A 23,514-nucleotide genomic window follows, 5' to 3' on the forward strand; every position below is an offset into this window, starting at 1 on the left:
AAACAGTATGAAGTTTCCTCAAAAAATTAAAAATAGAACTATCACATGATCCAGCAATTCCACTTCTGGGTATTTACTCGGAGGAAATAAATTCAGGATCTCAAAGAGATATCTGCATTTCCATGGTCACTGAACCATTGTTAAGAATAGCCAAGACAAGGAAACAACTTAAGTATCCACTGATAGATGAATAGATAAAGAAGATGTGATATCTATATCTATATATAGATATATAGATATATAAATATAGAGAGATCAATTCTCTCTATATATATCAATTGATATATATAGAGACAGAATTGATACATATATCTATATATAGAACAATATCTATAGATATATATAATTATATAGCTATATATAGAATTATATATATATATATAGAATTGGTATATATATTTATATATATAATATATAAATATATCAATTCTGTATGTATATCTACATATATCAGTTTTATATATCTATATCTATATCTAATTCTATATGTATATATATATATAGAATTGATATAGATATAGATACAGTGCCAAAAATATATATACTCATTTTAAGAAAGGAAAACTGTATTAAAATTGTAATACTCAATATGTACCGATAACAAAAGATGAATACAAGTCACGTGTGACTTCTGCAACTACAAGAGGTGCTCATAGAGGTTACTACCAGCATCCAGACACTTCTGATTACCGCGAACTACTGCTTGAGCAATGTTGACCAGTGTCCACTTGTATACATTTTTTGGCACCCCCGGGGTGTGTGTGTGTGTGTGTGTAATTGAATATTATTCAGCCATGAGAAAGAAGGAAATCTTGTCATTTGTGACAACATGGATGGATCTTGAGGGCATTATGCTAAGTGAAATAAGACAGAGAAAGAAAAATAGTAAATACTGTATAATCTCACTTATGTGTGGAATAAAAGAGCCAAACACAGAAATAGAGAGTAGTATGGTGGCTATCCAGGGCTGGTGGGTGAGAAAACGGGGAGCTATTGGTTAAAGGGTACAAACTTCCAGTTAGAAGATGAATACGTTCTGGAGATCTAAAGCACAGCACTGGGATTATAGATAACAATACTGTATTGTATACTTGCAAGTTGCTCAGAGAGTAGATCTTAAATATTCCCACCACAAAAAAGAAATGGTAACCATGTGGCATGATGGAGGTGTTAGCTAACACTACTATGGTAATCATATTGCAATACGTAAGTATATCAAATCAACACTGTGTATACCTTGCACTTACACAACGTTATATGTCAATTATATCTCAATAAACCTGGAAATCAATCTGAAAATAATTAATAATAATGCCTCAATATTATCAAATATCCAGTCAGTGTTCAAATTTCCAAGTGTGTCAAATGTCATGTTTGAACAGGTTGTTTGACTCAGGATTGGGTAAGGTCCACATTTAGCAAGTGGTTGACTGTCTCTTATAATCTATAGGTTCCCCCATGGTTTCTTTTTTCCCTTTAGAATTTGTGGAAGTAACTGAGTTGTTTGTCTGACAGTTTCCCGTAGCCTGGACTACATTCCCATGGTGTCATTTAACATGTTTTTCTGCCTCTATATTTCCCGTAAGTTTGTGCTGGAGCTATGAGCTTGATTGGATCCAGGTTCTCGGTTTTTTTGTGTGTTTTTTTGGCAAGGCTCCTTTATATAGGTGGTGGAGCATTCCAACAGGAGGCTCACAATGTCTGGTTGTCCCTCTTTTTACCATAGTGGCTGGTGTTGGGGCTTAGTGCTTAGATATTTAATTCATTAGGGCTACCCATGTTTTTGTCTGTTGTTGTTTTTAATCGAGATGTAATTCACATCCTATAAAATTCACTGTTTCAAAGTATACAACTCAATGTGGTTTTAATATATTTACAAGTTTGGGCAGCCATCATCACTAATTCCAGAACATTCCCATTAGCAGTCACTCTCCCTTTTCCCCTTTCCCCAGGTCCTGACAACCACTAATCTACTTTCTGTGTCTGCGAATTTTCCTATTCTGGACATGTCATATGAATGGAGTCATTTGTGGTCTATCGTGACTGGCTTATTCACTTAGCATTGTGTTTTTGGGTCATCCATGTTGTAGCATGTATTGCTATTTCATCCCTTTTTATTCTCAATTAAAAAGCCATTGTACAGACAAACCATATAGTGTTTATCCACTCATCAGTGGATGGACATTTGGGTTTCTACTTTTGGCCTATTCTGAACACTAGTGCTATGCACATTCGTGTACACGTTTTTATGTGGACATACGTTTTCATTTTTCTTGGGTACATACCTAGGAGTGGAATTGCTGGTTCATACGGTAACTCTATGTTTAACCTTTCGAGGACCTGCCAGACTGTTTTCCACAGCAGCTGCACCAGTTTACATTCCCACCAGCAGCGTATGAGGGCTCTAATTTCTCCACATCATTGTCAACACTTGAATTGTCATCTTTCTGATGAGAGCTCTCCCAGTGGGTTTTGAATGATTCCCCACCCAGGCTTGGGCTGTGTACACTTAGTAGTAAAGCTCAAATATACTGTATTTTCAAGGCAAGCAGGCAGCTCTGGCTCCCCCACCACACACACACTCTCCGCCATGTTCCTGTGGTTGGTGCAACAGGGAATAAGGGCTGAGTGAGACACAATCTCTGCCCTTGAGATGGTCAAGGTCCAGACAAGGAGACGTGAACTAGCTCTTCTGTTGACGGGAACAGAGGCCCCGCAGTGGGCTCCAGTAAGGGGACACAAATGAGGAGCAGAACCCAGGAATCCTCGAAAGAAAGGTCTCTCTCTCTCTCTCTCTCTCTCTCTCTCTCTCTCTCTCTCCCCCCCCATCCTCCCCACTGTCCCACCTCTGCTGACTAACTTCCTCAGTTTATCCACAGCCTCTGTACTCTTCACCTCCCGATCTTGACTGGCAAGTAGCTCCCAACTCCATCTGGTCTTCTGCGCCTGCACCAGCCACAATCACAAAATGGCTCAGTCTCCATTCTCAGTTCTATATTATCCAGCTGGCACATGTTTCTGCGTCAGGCTACAGAAGTCCCCACTGCTGCTCCAGGAGGGTTTCTGAGAGGTTACGACTAATCCAAGCACTTTGCTGAGGGCTGTCTTGATCGGGGCAGGGAGAGTTAAGGCCCAACGCAAAGTTAGAGTTAATTAAATCATACCAAATTAAAGTAAAACCTCATTATTTCAACATTGGTTAATTAAAAATGGTGACTATTTCAAAGCTACTGCTAGTCCCCAACCCAGGAGACACCTTTTATTGCTGTTTAATAAAAGTGCTGAGCTAAGTGGAACCTGGTAAATGCAGAGTCAAGTGGGGGTTGGAGGATTTTTCTTTTTGTTCTTTGGATTTCAAATTAATAAGGTTTTATTGTAGAAAAAGTTCAGGTACCTGTATGCAGCAGTGCCAGCAGGATGCTGACTGCCAAGTAATAGAGCTCTAAAATAATTAATTTCCCTCCTTAGCCTGGCAACCACATACACCTAGAGCTATAGATTCTGGAGTTATTTCCCTAGAAAATTTCCTTTGTGTTAGGAGAATCTAGCCCATCCACACAAAACCAGTTTTTCAAAAAGCACTGTTCAGTCCATCAACTGTTTATTTTAAAAACAGTCTGTAGTTAGGTATTGTCTTCAAAATAGAGCGCTGGCCATGTGTGGCCACCTGTGCCACACATGGCTCCTGATCCAGACCTGGGTGGGGGACCAGGCACTCTTACATGGCCTGTCCTCCCTGACCCGCTTTGGCATTTGTTCCTGCCCAAAGGGGTCTCCTGCCCAGCCCCTGCTCAGGGCCCTTGCCAAGCTTACTGCAGCTGGCCTCAGGGTTCTAGAAGTCTCCTCGTCATCTGGCTGCTCTGCTCAAGTTTCCAGGGCTACCTGAGCCAGTTCCTGATGCCCAAACCTGAGCTCAGCAGTGGCATGGGGACCAGGTGAGTCTGTCCATTTATCTTCCCAAACTGGAGACCAGGCCCGGGCACAGCTCTGGTTAGCATAGGCTATCAGTCTTTAGAAGACAGGGGAATCTCTCAGAAGGATGACTGTCACTTCCAGGCCACATACAGTTGCATAGAAACAAATGAACATGTTTGAAACTTGAAAATTTGTGATTCTTTCTTTTGGTGACAATAACTCCTTTAAGAAGACAGGGACAAATTATTCTGGAGAAAAGTGATTTATCACTGAAAGAAGCAATCTTGTCTTCCTCTATTTTTATGCCTCGTCCTTGTTAGTCTGTGTAACTCAGCGTATTCATTTGCTGGGGCTGTCATAACAAAGGACCCCAGACTGAGTGCTTTAAACAACAGAAAGCTGTTTTCTCACAGCTCTGGAGGCTGGAAGTCTGAGACCAGGCTGTGGTCAGTTTGGTTTCTTCTGAGGCCTCTCTGCTTGGTTTGCAGGTAGACTGTGTCTTCACATGGTCTTCCGTCTCTGTGTCTATGTCCAAATTCCTCATCCCATAAGGACACCATTCATATTGAATTAGGGTCTATACCAGTGACCTCATTTTACCTTAATTACCCCTCTAAAGGACCTGTCTCCCAAATACACATTCTGAGGTACTAAGGTTAGAACATCAACATATGAATTCTGGGAGGACACAATTCAACCCACACCACTCTGAAAATGGATCGCATCGTCTCTCCACAGACTAGAATTGACATTTAATAGCTTAAAGGAGCTTCTAGCTGTTGATGATATGCAAAGCACATCAAAATATTCACAGCCCTTTAAATCCAAGTTGTTAAACAGAAAGCAAGTATTTCTACAGTGCATAGAGTATATGCTGTGTTTATTAGCTTATGTATTGATTTGCTTTTATGTTTTCTTACAGAACAACTGCTTCTGACATTTTATGCTTCCACGCACAGAATGAATTTTTTTTCTGAGTTACACAGCAATGGTGCTTAAATGCAAATTGTGTTCTGAACTTCCTTTGCAACTATACTTAAATAAGTCATGGAATTATTTTTATGAGACATTTAAAAATACTCATTGTTCATTCTTTACAGATTTTATTATTTGTAAAAATAATCACATACCTGTCATCAGAAGACAATAGGTTAGTAAAAAATAAAAAGCATCTCCTAAGCTGTAATTTATGAAGTGTGTCACAGCACTTTATATTTTCTTCCAACACAGCCTAGAATGTCTGCCCAACACTCTAAATTCCTTCCAGCGAATTCTCTATACTGGCTATTCATTCTATGAAAGGCTAAAATTTCAGAGAAAAGAAAAGCTAAGAAACGCAGTTGGAGAGCTTTGGGTCCTCCCTCACTGAGGCGGATCCTTCCCACCCGGTCAGCACTCGGCTTTCAGCACGGTGAGACACGGCCCGAGGTTCTGCCTGGGCCCTCGGGAGGAAGCCAGTCTCCATCTTGCCTCTGAATCTCCTTCCCTTGGGCAACAGGCTGCCTGCACTGCCTTCCGGTTTATGCCTGGGTCCCCGAGAGGCCTCCAGGGTCCTCTCCAGGCCTTTGCCCTCAATCTGACTTTCTCCAGTCATAGAAAGTAGGTGTTGGGAGTTTTTTAAGACTACGAACTCCTCAGCTTCTACTTCATCTGCTCTTGGAAGGTGGTTCTGGGCTGGGCACAGTTGTATGTTCCCAGTGTCGCCGTCATCACTGAGGGCGCTGACTGCCCCATTTCCATCAAGAAAGACCCATCTCTTCACATTTCAACACCTGAGGCCTCCATTTCGACTTCCTGCTTCTCCTCACGAGTGTCAGGGCCCTGACAGCTCTCTGCATTTGCAGAGCGTGTGCTGGACACCCGTGAGGCCAGGGTAGAGCCAGCCTGCTGACTTCCCTGAGCTGTTAGCTCCTGCCCCACCATGCCCTTCCTAGGAACTTCCAAAATCCAAGAACCAAGTGAGCAGTGGCAAGGACTCCATGCCCATTCACAGTGTGAGAGAGGCTGCTTATTCATAACCCACTTCTCTCCCCTCCCTCTCCAACTCCAAAGCTTCCCCAGTTCCCAACCCGATACAGAGGCAAAGGGTACTCTGTGCAAACCTGCCTGGCTGGCCCTGAATGCTGGTCACACCTTGTCCCTGCCCTTGCATGACCACTGGCTGTCCCACCTTCAACCCACACCCAACACCTGTCCCCACCACCTCCTCAGGCCAAAGGAGGACTTCATTAAAGAATTCATCCTGCTCCCTACAACTCAACAATGTTCTCTGAGACAGAACAGAGAACATTGTTGAGTTGTAGGGAGCAGGATGAATTCTGCTCCCTACAAAAAAGATCTAACAAGGTCAAATATTTTAAAATAGTTACTAGGTACAAAGGATATCTTTGCTAAATAGATGGATTAGTAAATGGACAGGAGCTCACAGAGGTCCTTATTCAGACAGCAGCTCTAATCATCAGGGGGAGCATGAGCAGTGGCTGGGCGTGGACACAGCTTCATCAGACTTAACAGATGTTAGAGTGACTTTTGGAAAGCGGGCCACTCCCCAGGGCTGCATTTTCCCACTCCTTCAGCTTTGAACCACTGGAGCACGCAGCTGTTGTGCAATGGTGCCACCTGGTGGTCCTTTGTAGAATAACCGCTCCAGTAACGTGTATCCCATCCCTAAATTCCTGGGGAGAGACTGAAATGTCTCATTGCTTTCTCTGTTGTTTATTGTATGCCCGTGTGTCACCACACAGGAAAGGCGTGAATACTGGCATTAACTTCTCTTGCTTTTATCTAAAAAAATAAAATTGCTCAACTATATCTACTGATATATTATGGAAAGAACACAAGACTTAAAAATAGGAGATTCAAGTTAAAACCCACTTTGGCAACCCACTCAGCATCCGTAGCACTCATTTCCTTCTCTGAAGAAATGACAGTAATAGTAGGATTCTTGTGAGGATGACATAAGATAACACATGTACACCTGTGAGCATGGCGCCTGGTCAGGAGAGGTGCTCAAAACCAAACCCAAGTTCCAAGGAAACCTAAGCCATGGTGACCCATTCACTGAAGAACGGCTTAGCCAGCTCTGTCTTTAGTGGCTGGAATGTAACAGTCATTTGGTCACATCCCACCCAGTCTCCGGTGGTGGCGAAGGTTGTGACAGAGGCTGTGTCTCAGTTGGTGGTTATCTACTTGGGGCTGTGTGGCCACAGGGCCAGGGCAGCGTCCACCACTGCGCCTGACACTGGCCCCATTGCATTGGTTAACCGTGGGGCCCATATCTCTGTGAACTTCCATCCAGGGCCAAGTGACAGCCCAAGGAACCCCTCTAAGCCTTGAAGCTGATGTAACAAGGTGACATATTTAGTAAAGCAAAAAAACTGGACTTCGGGGTTTGTTTTATTTTGCGTGTGTGTGTGTGGGGGGGGCGCAGTGAGGCTGGGGTGTGGATGTATCATTTGGCTACTGCTTTTGTTCTGGATTCCCCAAAGAAAAACAAAGCATCTTCCTTCCTCCTGCCGCCTCTCTATTCTGGGAATGAGGCCACTTCGTGCCTCTGAAGGGCTGAGCTCTCTCACCTACCCACCCAACTCCGCAGGTAAAGAGCTCTTCTGTTTCAGGCCCATGGAGGGGGCAGTGGTGAGTAAAGTGGGTGGTCTTAGAGGGGAAGACGGGGTGAGATTTGTACCTTGAGTTGAAGAGGGGAGTTGACAGTGCCAGGATAGAGGTGGGGCACAGGGGTGGTGGTTTCAGCAAACATCGAGGAATCGGGGTGGTGAGAGTGTGCCCCAGATTGCTCACAGGGATGGGCACGATACCCGGGGCTGAGCCTGCACTCAATGGTGCCACTGCCTCCAGGGACCAACATGACTGGAGAACCATCTCTTAGCAGTACCCATGGTGTCCTGAGGCCAGAGCGCCATCTCTGAACAGTGCAAGACACTCTGTGGTCCACAGAACCCAGGGAGCAGAAAAGATCCCCGAACACAACAGATGGTATTTCCTTCCAAGCCTGGTAGATGGGAGCTAGAAAAACTAAAGGAAACTGAGTGTCATGAAGCAAATCCATAGCTACTGCTCTGACACACCCTGCTGAAAAGGACTCCATGGCCACGCCACACTGCCCAATGACCTCTGGCTCCCTCTTCTTCCCTTTCCTGGCCGTCACTGGTTCATTTTTATAGACTCTAAACACAGAGGCACCACACAAGATGAGAAGCCTTGGGAAAGAACTTTTATGATCCACTTCCTGAGGCTCTGCCTGCAGGAAGTGTTTTTTCACACCAAGAAATTCTGGCTCCAGGGTCCACATTTTTAGTGGGAACGTGGCCAGTCAACATGCATCGTCCAGACCGGCTGTGGACCAGATGCTTAGGAGAAACACATCCATGGAGTCGAGAGAGAGAAAGCCAGGCCACCTTTGGCAGTTCAGCTCATGACCAGGATGCCTGCTATTCCATGGGAAAGCCACTTCCATCTGATTTTCGCCAGAAAGTGATGGGGAAACTGACCTTAAAATGGTTCCCTGTCACGTGGAACTGAGCTAAAATGGTGGCCCCAGTGGAGAGAGAAGTCCCCAGCCTAAGTCCCAGCCCACTTCCACATAACCCCCTCCAAGCCACACCTTGAGCCAATCACCAGATGACACCTACCCCTTCCCGGACTCAAGGAAGTCCCCAAACCATAAAAACCTGCTCAAAACCTTGCTGGGGGCTCAGTCTTTTGGGAAGGATCCCGCTGAGCCTACTGGCGTAATAAAGCTGTGTTCTCCCTGATCTCTGCATGCCGCTTGAGTTTCTCAGTCCTTGCCATTTTTTCTGCAACAAAAGGTGTGGGAACATCTGCCTCTACAAGGCTCATGGGGCCTATGCAGATGGGCCCTGCGCTCACCTCGCCTCCTGCTTCACAGGAGAAGACCTCAGTTCGTGGTGGCTCAGGCCCTTTTATTATGACCCTCCTGCCCTTTGATTCTGAGCCCCAGCCTCCTCCTCCACCACCAGCCTGCAGCTCTCTGAGCCTCTCCACTTTAATAATAAGTGTAGCGTATGTAGAGGCAATGGCCACCCATGGCCCCCTAACATCTCACATGAAGGTCACTGTGATCCTCAAAATGTCCCAGGAAAAAAAATGAACTCTATCTCAGAAATACTAAAAAACCACCAAGAATATGAAATCACCTTCATAGTTTGGGAAATATAAACATAGTTCTGTTTGTGCTACAGCACATTTTTCACAATCAGAAACTGAGAACAAAGAACAGCTCTAAGAATCACATTATGGAACGGATGCCTCTCCCCATCATCTCTGTCATGCTGGGCCTCTGTCTGAAACCGCCCAAGGCAGGTCACCCCTTCCAGGCTATAGAGCCCACAGGACTGGTGGCCTCTCTCCTTGCTCCCAAGCCACAATAAGCCCAAAGTTGGCCCTGCAGATCCAGTGGCTTCAGCCACTTAGGGCCCACTGGTCCTCAGGGCTGACCACATGCAAGGAAGGTGTGGACCTGGGCACCTGCCCCACCCCCACCACATACTTCTCTTGCCAAGGAACTTGACCTGCACCCCAGGAAGCGCATCCCTGGGAATGCGAGGGGGTTATGCGGACAGGAACTGGTGATGAGGTTCCCGTGCAGGGCCTTGTTCCCCCTCACTCTGGGCTGATGTGGAGAGGCCCAGGATCCAAACCCCTTTCCCAGGTAACCCTCCCTGAGGGCTTCAAGCATCTGCCCTTACCTTGTGACTCACAGGTCCTGCACGTGGAAGAGACTCTGACAGAGAAATCCCTTTCGGCAACGGAAGACACTGAAGAACAGAATGGTGATGGGATTTGCTCCACATCACACAGCAAGTTAGCAGCTGAGCCCGAGGGTTCCTCTGCCCCCAGGCCAGTGTGCTTGTGCTACAGGATCTGGAACACAAGTGGTTCTCAGCTGCTTCAGCCTGGAATCAGCGGGGGAGCTTTAACGTCCCCAGCCCAGGCCCAGCCAATTAAATCAGACCCTCTGGGGGCATTGGCTGTGGGGGTTGGTAATTTATAAGTTCCCCCAGTGATTCCGTGTGCAGCCAGCATAGAGAACCCGGGTAGTTGCAGGCATGAAGTTTCCACCCTGACTGCAGATCTGAAGTGGGACTGAAGCAAGTCACCTTATCTTTCCGGGTCCCATTTGCAAATCACTATGTGATGATGCCCATCTTCCTGATAAAGAACAAACAGAAGGACCCAGACACTGGAGCTCCTCTGAGATCAGAAAGCGACAGGCGTTATGAGATGTGATCGAATATGGAAAGATGTTTTACAAGCTTTATGGGCTGGGGTTATTAGATTTTTACAAGTAGTCATTCAAAAACTAGTGAAGGTTGTCCTTTAACAGAAGCATATTTGGAATAAGCCCCTCCTACAGGAACCACGTTTGAATGGGTAAGGCCATAGCAGAGTGGCCGGCACACAGTAGGTCCTCAGATATGTGAGCTAAGTGAGTGCAGATGGGGTGGGAAGCCAGTGTTCTCTGCATGCACCCTGCTCTTCTAAAAAGCTTGTAGACTGCTTGACAGTCGTCTCCTCTGCTAGGACATTGAGTCCAGACCAGGTCAGTGGGCGAGGCTGCCCTGAGTAACTTCATTCGGTCGCTCGGAGCCTGGTGCATCCCGCGGGATAATGACGCACTCTCGAAGTGACAAGAAAGCCAAGGAAGCACTCACTTTCTGGTTCCGAGAATGTCAGGAGGATCATTTTCTTGGGGGGAAAACATCATTACTGCAGATCTTTCCCCCTTGGCATAAAATAAATAAACAATTTCCTTCAGAAGTCTTAGCCAAGATTTTTTTTGGCAAATAATCACTGGACAGGGAGTCCTGAGGGGCATGAGTGATCCCTGTGGCAAAGGGTCAGCTGAAGAACAAAACAACTGGCAATAGGGAGCCCCTGTGGGTTCTTGAGTAAGGGAGAGGCGTGAGAAACCCAGGCCAGGAGAGGAGCGTACAGGATGCAAAACAGGTGCTCATAACATATCTGTTGATGAAGGAAAGTAAAATGTTGGCACATGGACCAATGGCTGGTACCCCTGGAGCTGGGGCCCACTGTCTAGATGTGTGTATGTGTGAGCGAGTGTGCATGAGCATGCATGAGTGTGTGCATGTGGGCATGTGTGAGGGCCCGTGTGCGTGTGCCTGGACTGGAGAGAGTTTGGGGCTCTGGAATCAGTCCAACCTTGTGTCAGTCCCTCCTCTATCACCCCCTTTGGGCTTTCGCTTTCTTTTCTGCGAAAGTGAGGATGGAGATAACGTCTTCTCATACAGTGTAGTTGGGAAGATGAAATGAGATAGTACACATGAAAGCAGAGGGCACTGACCGGATAAATACAAGTTTCCTTTCCTCCCTTCTTCTTTCCTCCCTCCCTCCCTTTTTCCTTCCTTCCTTCTTTCCTTCCTTCTTTCCTTCCCAGCTCACAGGGCAGTTGTGAAAATCACGTGAAAAAATGCTGTGATAGAGCACAGAAAACTGCAGCCTGTGTGACACCTGCATCCCTCACTCATTCAGTCATTGCCTTGTGGACAGAGTTCCCATTCTACACACCCACTGTATCCCCAGCTCCTAGCATGGTTCCTATACTGACACAAAGCAGATGTAAATATTTACTGAGTGGATGGATGGATGGATGGATGGATGGATGGATGGATGGATGGATGGACGGACGGATGCTGGGGAGACTGTAGCCTTTGCAGTACTTCCAGAGGCCACAGAAAGGCTCCCACCTGTTGGGAGAACCTGGGCAGGGTGAGTGGCAAGGGCCTGCCCTGCGTAGTTCTGCTGCCCTGCGGCCCAGGCCTGTGAGCTCCATCCCACCTGTGTCCTCAGACCTGGGCAGCTGCGGTTTGTGGCAGCAGACAGTCTCGAGGACTACTTATTCTCCTTGCTCAAAGGGGGTTTGTTCTTCTGAGAGGTAGATCCCATTCCTCCATTCTCATAACGTTTAGGTCACAGAGAGAGGCCTCAGGCGTCAGTTGTCTATCTTTGGAAATGAGTAAAAGGCATCACCCAGATTTGTTTCTGGGCCTGGAAAATGTTCAGGGAAAGATTTATTTTTGCAAGTGGACTTTTGCCAGACACAGATGGTATCTTCCAGGAAAATGCTAGGTCCTTGCTAATGAGAGAAGAGAGTCAAGGAGCAAGGCTGGGTATTTAAGTCCAAGGCCATCACTAGGGAGGACTGGGGTCCACAACAGCACCTCCACATCCAGGACGGGCTGAGAATGTGGCTCATAGAGGCCAATTAGGGTTTCAGAGTGCATAGCCTGAGCACTTGTCTCCCATGGAGGAGCCCCCTTTCTCACTTCCGGTAATGGACCAGCCCACCGTACCCACAGCTGCCCCAACAGCTCTCTGCACAGTCAGGTGGAGACTGGATTACAAGACACCAATTTCCATTTCAAATGCACCAGGAAAGTCTCTATTTAAGGAGCCCGTGGTCACCCATCGTCTGAGACAGAGTTACATGATGCCGCACCGCTTCCCATAGTGACGGGAAAGGGGTCCGCTAAGGCAGGACGAGCTCCTTGGGGTGAGGTTTTCCCTTCAGGGTTGGAATGAGCCAACCACAGAATAGAAGGAGGGTACCTCAGGGGCCCTCAAGCCCTCCAGGGGGTTCACTGACACCCAAGATGGAAGCAGAATTGAGTTCACTCACCTCCTAGTAGTAGCTCATATATGAAAACCATATCACGGAGGCCTGGGGAGAGGAGCCTGGGGGCCCTGCAGAGCCCCCTGGCTTCTTGTGGCCCCGTCCTCTTCCCCAGGTCTCTTCTGGGGACCTGGGTGAAGGGGGCGCACAGGGAAGAAGACACTGTTGCCCGGTTCTTACCCACACTTGGGGAGCCTCATGCATGTGTTTTTGGCTAATGGCTTCTCACCTGTTCGCCAGGATCTGGACTCTCCAATCCGAGGACCCTTGGCTTCACAGGGGCTCTAGCCACTTAGCTTCTCACTCTCCATGCTGTCCAGAGGTAGCCCCCAAACCACCGCCTCCCTGCCTTCCTTCCAACTGTGTGTGTCCTCTTTGGGTTTGACAGTCCTGCTTCCCTGCACCCTGCATTCTGTAAAGTCAATGAGGGGGGTCTGCAAGCTATTTTCAAGATTTCAAAAAGCCCAAAGGAAATCATACATTTACCTCAATGAAGTTCTCAGACTAAATAAAACATTAAGTTTATTTGCTTTGGGCTGGAGTCATATCAACTCAGTGTGGTAACAGTGGTTATCTTGGCTGATCAGAAACACTAATTGGCAGTTATATGTCTTTGATGAATAAAATTCAAAGAAACAAATTACTATTCAATAAATGTAGTTTGCTGGGTAGATAAAAGCTTTCAAAACATGGAATCCCTTGAGGAAAGAACTAAAAAGGATCTTTCGTGGTGAAAGGGGTGGGAAACTCTGATTTACACAAATGTCATATTTTCGTTAAAGCAAAGCACGCACATTTTTCCATAGGCCTTTGAAGCCAGATTTCTCATTAGTGAATTTTGACTTCACAGCATTCCTATAAATAATACATTGTTCATGCCAGCTTTTCCCAAAGTGTGATTCACCAAACTCTAATGGGTGCTCCTTGGGAGTTCATAGGAAAAGGCCCACGATCCAAGGAGTTTTGGCAAAAACTAGCTAAGCCAAAGGAAACCACTTATGGGGGATTTTTCAGTGCTCTTAATAGATAATATGAATCAAGAGTCTCCAAGAGGGAGATGGGGTAAGCAGTGCTCCCTGCCACTAGCTGTGGGATCCATATTTTGAGCCACATTCTGAAGTAACATATGTTCCACAGAGCACACTTTGGAACGTGCAAGATTATGATGGCAAGGGTGACCCTACTGACAGCCATCTGGACGGATGAAAATGAAGAGGAGAAAGATGGATGAAGAGATATGGAGAGGGGAAGAACGAAGGGAGGCAGGCCCCAGGGAGGTGGGGATGCAGAACACAGGAATGCCAGCATGTGTGGCATCAACACTTTGCTTTCTTCCTACACCCCCTGCAGAACAGAGATGGGGACACAGGTGCAGCAGGTGTGGTATAGGCCCCTATTTTATCCCAGTGCCTGGAGTCAGAAGGAACAGCTCCAGTGGCTTGGGAAGCCTCCGCTTCCTTTGATTTCCAGCGTTGTCTCCTGTGAAAAGAGCAGGACGTTTAGGAGCAGTGTCTCAACAGCCTTTAGTGAAACCCACTTTATAAGATCCTACCTGACTCCTCACTTCTTTGGGCCCTTTGAGTCCCTCTTCCTTCCTCTGAGGCCACCCCAGCGCCTACATGCAATCTCACACAAAGCCACCTCTTGGCTTGCCAGCAGCACAGATGACACGATTCTCAGTGTGGACGGGTGGTTGTGGCTATGCAATATGTCCAGATGCAACATGGGAAAGTAAGTGACACATCCAGATGTTTCCCCCACACAACTCCAGATGTGAAGAATCTGGAACAGTGCAGAGAAGGCCAGTATGGGAGGGGAGGCTGGAGCCTTGTGAGGGCTTCTCCAGGAGGATGTACAGACATGGGGCTGAGTTTCCTTTGCAAGGAGAGAAAAGGAGTTCATACTCAAGAGAGAGGAAGTAGTGCCTTGCAGGTGGCTGACTGGGGAAGGAACAGGGAAAGAAGGAAAAAGATGTAGTATGTTCAGCTCCTATAACATGCCAGACCCTTCCACCCATGTTCTTTTACTTCATCCTCATAGATACCCAGGAAAGTAGATTTCTTATTCCCATTTTACAGATGAGAAAACCAAGGCTCAGCAAAGCCTGTGGATAATAACTGACCTGTCCGGCCCAAAGTCCCACAAGCTGTTCCTCTGTTATGCTGCCTGTAGGAATTCAAGAGACTTGACTTGGTTGAAGGGACATGGCTTCCCAGCCAAGAATTCTGTGAGAAACTCCAGAAGACACAGCTGAGAAACTTTGAGGAGGGAAGTTACAAGAGGAAGCCAAGAGAGACATCTGTGGTCCTTGCTTCTGCAGTGTCAGAGGCAGAAAGTGTGAAGCAGTGACAGAACAAGCAAGAAGGTCAGGTTGACCCCCAAGGGTAGCTTGTGCATGAAAAGAAGAGATCACTGACCATCTGGGTTGTGATATCTGAACCAGCATACTTTGAATAACAAGGATGTGCTTAATGAATTCCTAAAAATTGTGACCGGGAATGATCGAAAAGCTTCATTAAAAAGAATCTAGAAATCATATCCATTAGTGTTTTCTATTTGTGTAGAACTTTGATCTTTGTAACGATAACTTCATACCTATATTCTCATCTTATTTATGTTAATTGTCCTGGGAGGTAAGGGGTGGGTACGTAATAATTACTGTCTCCACCTGACAGATAAAAAACTGGCGCCCAGTGAAGTAGGAGAAAAGGCATCCTTTCAGCCTGAAAACTGGGGATTGACAGAATTCCTTACTTGTCTACACTTCTCCATACAGTGCAATATCCAATCTAAAAACATCTCTAAGAAGAGCCATTCAATGACTCGAATTGCCAAGCCCAGGTAACTAACATTTGTGGTAGAACTAGAACTCAAGTCTCCTGGCACCGAGTCACAGAGTCTTCCGCACCTGCCCTCCCATTTCTAGATTTAACATAAGAAGATTTCTAAGGCTTTGCACACCAAAATGGCATCCTGTCTCTGGAAATACTTTCCGGTGTACTGAGAGGTGGTCCTTAAAAGTCGCCTGACCAGGGTTCGGTGACTTCATGCACAAACTATCTCCAGCGCAGGCAGTCTGGAATTTACCCAGAGGTCTTCTGGAACCACAAGCAGATGACTGCCTAGCAAATTGACCCTGGCACTGGCGGTCAATTTAATGCCAGTGCTTCTTCCCAGTGACCTCATTCGTTGAGTCAGACTTAATTCTATCACAATCCTCTGAGCAAGAATCCAAGCCGCTGGATGGCATGTCTCAGAGGCATTCTCAGCCTGCGTACTTATTATACTTGATCGCCTTAAGGGATGGGAAAAAAGTTCTGTCAATCAGCAGTTGCTGGGTTTCAGTGATATATCACTTTGGCTGCCTTTTTATTTTTTAGCAGTAAATTTAACCAAGTACTTCGAAATGAAGATATTAATTCATCATTAATTTTCGGTTAATGTTGTCATTAAATATTGGTAGGGGTGAGTGAAATTGAAATCTTTTTCTGAGGTTATTCTAAAATCTCTGCTAGGGACAGGCAGCCAAGTTAGGTTAGAGCAGTTGAATTTGGGGACTCTGCTTGTTATTGACCAAACAACTTCTATTCCGTGGGAATAGAAATGGGCTGATTATAAAGTTCATCATATTCCCTCGGGGATAGAGACAATGCACATTTTAAGGCAGAAGAATAGACACTTATAGAGTTATCAAGTCAACTGGTTCAGATAAGGAAAAAAGGAATAAGAAATTAAAATAAATAAGCACTTTCAAGCCCACATCAGGAAAACAATTCTTTTTAATTAAGCAAGAAATTCAAAGCACAAAAGCAAAGAAAAGGGGCTTAAAGACAATTTCTGTCAGTGTGAGGTATTTGCAGGAAAGAATTAGGGCAACCAAGGATTATTATTTTCTTAAGCTTTTGATTGAAATCTCAGACTTTTATCCGTTCTGCAGTTAGAAAAATCAAGAGACAAGTGGCCCAGTCTCCCTCAACGGGAAACTAAAGGCCGAAAATAACCTGGGGCTCTTGAAATTCCAGGGGGAAAGTCAGTGGCTATTCAGCCAATCACTTTTTCCTACTTAGCTTCATGTCTTGGCCACATGGGCCCATCAGATAATTTCCGACCTCCACACTTTCCCTTTAGAGTTTTCTCCATTGGAGTTGCCCTCTCCCTGGGGGTGTAACTGGAGCCTTCACTCCTGCAGGCTCACCTTTCAGGCCTCCTTCAGGCAGCTGTGGGATTGCTGTCTAATGGCCACAGCCTCTCAGGACAGTTGGCAGGAGAGCCAACTACCTGGGGCGGGCCCATTTCTCTGTCTTTACCAACAAACCCATGCAAAGGGCTGCCGATCTTGGCTTTTGAATCATACCAGTAGTTTCGTTCACTATCAGATAAAAAGAATTCTAGTAAAGTCTCCAGCATTAACCAAAAATTTATTTCTATTTTACCATGGGGGAGAAAATCTCTTGGCTGTGTGGGGAGTGCCCTCTTAAGCCCACATGGCATGAAAAAGAATGAGTAAGAACTCCATCTGCTCACGCAGAGGGATTTTCATGATGTATTTATTGTTCAGTGAGCAATACAAATGGCCGAGAATTTTATCCAGTATGATTCAACTCTTGTACTACAAACAGTGACAGAAAAGGAGTGACACCCCTAACATGGGAATACGTGCGCATGCACAAGCAGAAAAGGACAAGTTTTCAATAGCCATGACCTTAGTGATAGGCTTCGGTAAAGGGACTGGAGGCACCTAAGAAAACACGCTTTGAAGAAAGCGCTTATAAACAAGCACAAGTATTCGTGTGGTCATTACAGGTGTTCATGTAGGGGTCAAATGAAAAACAACTTCAAGTTCAACCTTAGAGTTTTAGTTAAATTGTGGTACAAACACACATTGCCTTCTCTCCTGCCTGTCGATAAAGACAGAGATATGGGGGCAGGTGTTCTGATCTGAGGAGGAGGAGCAGTCCCTAGAGGTCAGGGGGAGGGGCTGGATCTCTCCTCTTCCTCCTCCTTCCTCTTCCTTCCACTTCCTTCCTTGGCTTCCTCTCTTCCCCTCTCCCACCTTTTCCTCAATCCCTTTCCTCTTCTCCCCTCCCTCTTCTCCTCCCCACTTCCTTTTCTCCCTTCCCCCACCTCTTCCCCTTCCCCTTTCCTCTCCCTCCTGGAAACTTTTCAGGGCTGCGGTTGCGGCATGGCTTGGTCTTCAGCCAGGGCCTGCCCTACAACCAGAGCCAGTGAGCCTCTGTTCATAAAAAGTATTTCTCCTGATTCCTGCTCTGCTGCCCCCAGCTGCTTAGAAGGCCTGGCTTCTGTGCCTAACTCTGTCACTTAGATACAGTGGGATCTGGGGTCAGGTCCTCCCCTCTGTGGACCTCAGTTTCCAGTATGCGCTATTTAACCCCAGCCTTTCTGGAGAGAGTTAATGTAGCGAAAGCCCTCTGCCCAGCCAGTCATAATGCTAATGAATGTGCAAAGGCCCTGTGGCACCCTCAGGTTAATCACTTCATCCAGCCAGACAGGCCCAGAAGTGGCCATGAAGACCTGTGTGGAGATTGGGATAGGACCTCCCGGTGAAGCTAGCTGGGCGTTTCTAACACTATTTTTAACACCTGCCCTCAGACGTTGTGAAGAGGCAAATGGAGGTGTCAGGTGTCAGCTAGAAGTGTGTGTGCAGAGTGCAGCTCTGAGGAAGCTGCTGGTGGGCCCCGGCATGCACAAGGATCAGAGAGGACAAAAGCACACAAACGGAAGGCAGTCGTCTTCCTCTTTTAAACTGCTACATTATGTCATCCCCAAGGACTGACTGTTCCCCATGAAACTACTTGTGAATCATTCTTTTTTTTCTGAAAAGTGTTACTCTACAAATGAAGGAATCTCCATAGCAACCATTTTATATCCCTGGAGCCTTAAGAAGGAAGTGCAGTGAGAGTTCTCGGCATCTTCCAAGGACCTGAGGCCTCTCGTTTCCCTAAGTCTGAGAGACAAAGAAATTGGCCTAATCTTCAGATTTCAGCTGAAGTAGAAGCTAACAGGAGTCTCAAAAATGAAACAATCACCAGGGGTATCAGTGTGAGAGTGCAACTCACGTGCCTTCTGAAGAAATGTGGGGAGCACAGAAGAGGATTGGGCCGTTTTGGAGGTTTGCAGGCAGGAGAGCCCATGCCATCTGGTCTCCTCTGGCAGTGGCTGGGCCTTGGCTGCAGCCCAGGCCTCTTCCAAGCTGCTCTAGGGAGACCTCCTTCCCTTCTCACGTCCCTTTTTTCTCTTATGTCAGAACGCATCCTCTCCCCTCCTCAGCAGAATGGGAAAGGAATTAGGAAAACCACCAGGTCCGCCTGGGCCTCTAACGCTCATTTCACAGAGAAGAAACCAGGCGAGCAGGAATGTATGGGACTGCTGGTCCCAGTTGTGGAGTGGTGTGTGTGTGTGTGTGTGTGTGTGTGTGTGTGTGCACGCTTTTGCTGCAGGGTTGACTGCCTGGAAGCTTCCAGCTCCTGGAGAAGTCTCTGTCTTCCTCATGCCCCATGACTGCTCCTCTCGCCCTCCCTATCCACAGGGGTGCTGCTGGAATGAACCTATTTATAGCTTTGGGGGCTTCTACAGGGCCCCTGCCAGGCAAGTGGCAAAGATGAGCTTCCCTCCTGACACAGGGACTGTCAACACCTCCTCGCCCCTCACCCTGGACACCCAAGGCACAGAGAGGCAACGGGCCAGAGTAGTGGAAGGCACAGCCTCACCCAGCTGGAGACTGGTGTTTCTCCAGGCTGGGGCTCTCTCCTGCCTCCTGGGCCCAAGGATGCATCCCTCCCTCCTTCCCTCCCTCTCTCCTATTTGGCTCAGAGTCTTAAGCTGCTCACCATGTCCACACCATCTACCTCAGTGTCCCATTCAGGCCTGCCCTGTTCACCATGTCCAGGACTCCAGAACCTTCTCTCTCCTCACTCTAGAACCAATCCCATCCCCATTGCTTTAGAGCTTTGCATTAGAAAAACAATGAAACAAAAAGACATGATGACAGGCTCTTTGGGATATGGGCCTCCCTGGCCCTGACTCCCACCGTCCTCCAGGTTTCCCTTTCACAGCACGAGATGGGGGGGGGCCCCACCTGTTGCCGACTTTCTTCTCCCCTAAGACAGACCCTCACCCACAGCCAGGTGGTCCATCTGCGGGAGTTGGGTTTGCCCACCCCTGAGGTCTCTAGTCTGGGTGGGGTCAGGAGTAGGAGGGAGGGGAAGCCCCACCAACTCAGGGAAGGGATAAAACCCAGCAACCGCTCTACCTGTTTCCTGCTGGGAGCTCTGGCAGCAGACCCAGCTTTTCTCAGCTGTTTCCTCTGTGGACTGCCCATGGCCACACCTGGGCACGCTAATGCAGGTGCACTGGCAACAGCAGGTCAGGTGGGTTCTGGTGTAAATAGTGATCACGTGTGCTTGGTCCTCAACGTTCGTTCCTTTTTGTGGCACGCGTGATTCAGTGCGCACCATCCTAAATAAAAAGAAGAACGAGACACCCTCACACCCCATCCATGGCTTAAGGGAAAAAATCGTGCGAAGGACTTCACCTCTGCCTCCATCTCAAGCTCCAAGATCACTGCTCTTCCCCCTTCCTGCTCTTCAGCGTCCCTTCTCGAGCATTCATTCATTCGTTGCCCATTTCCTCGGCACCTACTCTGCACCATGGCCTGAGTTTGTTGCTGGGAAAGAAACAAGGAAAAAAAAAATCCTGCCCTCAGGTCTGAGCAACTCTTGCTGGGAGACAAATAAACCCCTTGGGGAGGCTGTCCATCGGTGTGCAGGCCTGCAGACCAGGCGGGGGTGTATGTCATCCCTCCTGCTGTGGGGGTTGCCTGTGTTTTCTGGATTGGGATTTAACAGTAAGGTTTTTCAGCAGGTGAATGTCCATTGGGCAAACTTTGCCCCTGGGTGAGGATATACATAGTTGTTCATATGTGTCACCCATACAAGTATTTATTATAAATTGTAACGATATTATTATTATTAATTCCCTCAGGCTGAGCACAGCTCTATCCGCCTGGTGGGTGACTGGCTGCCTCATGAGACTAAGTCATCTGACAGCCTCTCCCCGCCCCCACCCCCATGGTGCCGTGAGCACCTCAGGGATTAACCCTGGCACTGGGAGGTTCACAATAGAACTTACCTGATGGGCAGAAGTGTCTGAGGGATGAGGAAGAGCTGGTTCCTAGAGGCACCTGGGGGCAGATCCTGGCCCTGCCCCTCCCCTCCTGGGTAGACTCCGCCCTGAACTTCCTCGTCTGTAGAACAGAACAGTGATGCCCACCTGGGGGGTCACAGACAGTGTATGTAAAACCGGACAACAGATGAAGAGTTCTCCAGGGAAGCGCTTAGGTAGAGAGTCAAAATTTCCAAGGAAGAGAACCTTCAGTCAAACATTTTTCAAGCAGCTCTGTGCTAGGTGCTGGGGCACCGCTGCGCACCTGGGAACGAGGGAATAAGGACTGCGGGGCAGACAGAATCCAGAGGGGCCAGATGAGGAGCCAGGAAGGTGGCTGCCCAGCATTCGCCCTGACCCAAGCACTGGGGAGTCATAGAAGGGCCACATCTTCTTTTCTCTGAGGCGGGGACGCAAGTGGGGCAAAAGGGCCATGCGCAGATTCACCGATGGGCTAAGCCTGGCAGGTTGTGGGTTCAGCTTCTATGTGAATGGTGGCTTTGACCTCAAGCCAAGGAGGGTGGTCCTAAGGCTTAGAGGGGAAACACTGTCTCTCAGCAACACAAGGGGATGGAAAGGGAAGCTGAGCCAAAGGCTGGTCAAGAAGTCCAAAAGCCCATGCTGGTTCCCTGGAGCAGAGAGCCAGCACCCCCAGAGATGCCTTAGTGTGGCCTGAACAAGGCTGGGCTGGGCTGAGATCACCCTGGCACTGCACACAGAGGCAGGAGGGCAGGACACGCTTGACGTAGCACTGTCAGGCCCAGGAAAGCTGGGGGCAATGGACTGGCTGTTGAACAAGAGCCTCTTCTAGGATGTGAATTCATGCTTTGTCCCATCCACACAGCAGCCTCAGGAGAGCTTTTCCTGCTTCCAAAGGAGGCCAAGTCCCATCTTTGACAATCAAGAACTTCTACATGGGAGTCTGGTCAAGATAGCAGAGTCGTGTTGAAGGTCAACTGTAACTGGTGGGGGTGGCGGGAGAACTTCCACATGGGCCCTAAGCTCTTTTTAAAAAAGATGGCATGCTCCAATTCAAATGTCCACGATGGATGAATGGATAAATCAAACATGGTGTATCCGTACGATGGAAGATTAAAAGGAATGAAGGACAGATGCATGCACAATGGATGGATTTTGAAAATCTTCAGTTAAGTGAAATAAGCCTGACACAAAAGGTTACATGTATGATTTCATTTTTATGAAATGTCCAGACTAGGTAAATCCATACAGAAAGCAGACTGGTGTTTGCCAGGAGCTGCGGGGAGCGGGGCGTGGAAGTGACTGCTTGATGGGTTTGGGGTTTTCATTTGGGGTGATGAAAATATGTTGAGACCTATAGGTGGTAGTCGTGCAACATTGTGAATATACTAAATGCCACTTTAAAATGGTTAATTTTATGATTTTATGTTATATGAATTTCATCTCAATTTTTTTTAAAAGTTTGCAGCTGAAAGATGAGAAATGAAACGCTGTCATGGATGCTATGATGCAGCAAGGTCCCACTTCAGGAAGAAAGAACTTACTCCCCAAGCTGCTGGGAGGCTGCCCACAGCCAGGCCTGGGATGTCAGTCCCGCACCCCCAGCCACACCCCTTCCTCAGAGGGGACACCCAATGCCTGACTGACTGGAGTGGGAGTATAAAGGCCCCACCCCAGCTCTGAGGGGTCTCCTAGCCGCAGAGTACCCAAAGGTCCCCTGAACCTGCACCACAGCTCAGCTCTTCCCTGTGCCCACGCCTGCCCCCTTCTCACCACGTCCCTTCCCTTGCCAGGCGTGGGTCCCCCTAACAAGCCCCCTGAGCGCTGACCTCCATCTCTGAGTTGGCTTCCTGGGGATCCACTGCTATAGGATCCCATAGGTGAAGGTTTCTGTACCTGCACAAAGCAGCGGGACGATAATGTCCAAGTGGGGAAAAGGCCAGAACGTACTCCTTGTCGTTCCGTAGAACAGACTGTGAGGGCCCAGGTGCCGCTGGTGTTTCTGTTTTTATCATCTGAGGAGCAGGTTGGCAGAGGAGGCCCTGTTGTGGCATTTTGGTTTCACAGTTGCTTTGGGACCCCTGCCAGGACAGGGCCTCTGACCAGGAGAGCTTTGGAAAGACATTTACCCAATCACTCTGATCCCCCAGGTTACTTGTTTCCAAGGCTTTTAAAAATAGAAGTGTGAAAAACATGTAATTGCCAAGAAGCGGTGGGGCTCTGTGCGTCTGTGGCCACAGTCAAGCTGGCGTGCAGCCTGAGATGCATGAGGAAAACAAGTGCCTGTGACTCTGATGGACGGACACACTCTGGGAGTGTCACCTGTGCCAGGCCATGAATCACGTGCCAGGCAGTGGTCACTGGACAGGCCATGTTTGTGCTATAATTACATGGGGCAGTGGAGGTGTCCCCTTCATCCATGGCTTTTCGTCAAGCCTTGGGCTGTGACCAGAGGGCATTATTGCCCAGTAAACGAGGCAAAAAGGGCAGGTGGAGAGCCTGGGTCCTGAGAACTCAGCAAGCCATGAAGTCACAACCTCAACATTTCTGTGACTTAATCTTCAAAAAGAAAATAATAAAACAGCCTATTTCCACAGGTCCAAGCAGGTTTCTTTAAAAAAGGATTTTAAGAGCCTGGGATAAACCAGGGTAATATATCAAGAATTTACTTGATATATTTATTGATATATTTACTGCAACAATTTGAAATGTGTGATATTTTGCAGAATCAAGACTGACGTTTATTTTGGTGGAAATTATGAAGGCAG

General features: G+C 47.5%; 1 protein-coding gene across 5 annotated transcripts; it reads right to left on the reverse strand.

The window, feature by feature from the left end:
• Positions 1-13,077: 13,077 nt before the first annotated feature.
• On the reverse strand, positions 13,078-23,309 carry LOC141570582 (uncharacterized). Of its 5 annotated transcripts, XR_012494744.1 has the most exons (5): positions 22,643-23,309; positions 20,735-20,875; positions 19,857-20,062; positions 14,139-14,368; positions 13,078-14,065 (listed from the first exon to the last, which is right to left on the reverse strand). XR_012494744.1 is itself a non-coding variant. In XM_074327686.1 (4 exons), exons 1-4 carry the CDS (start codon positions 22,939-22,941, stop codon positions 13,980-13,982), a joined length of 732 nt encoding a protein of 243 aa, XP_074183787.1. In that variant the 5' UTR covers positions 22,942-23,308; the 3' UTR covers positions 13,078-13,979. The 5 variants fall into 5 exon arrangements, 1 of the variants encoding a protein (XP_074183787.1); XR_012494747.1 differs by lacking the exon at positions 14,139-14,368 and having other exon boundaries at positions 19,857-20,270; positions 20,735-20,849; XR_012494746.1 differs by lacking the exon at positions 14,139-14,368 and adding an exon at positions 20,139-20,270 and having other exon boundaries at positions 20,735-23,309.
• Positions 23,310-23,514: the final 205 nt, after the last annotated feature.

This window comes from Rhinolophus sinicus, linkage group LG03 (genome assembly GCF_036562045.2).
Source record: "Rhinolophus sinicus isolate RSC01 linkage group LG03, ASM3656204v1, whole genome shotgun sequence".
In the NCBI taxonomy this organism is placed as follows: Eukaryota; Metazoa; Chordata; class Mammalia; order Chiroptera; family Rhinolophidae; genus Rhinolophus; species Rhinolophus sinicus.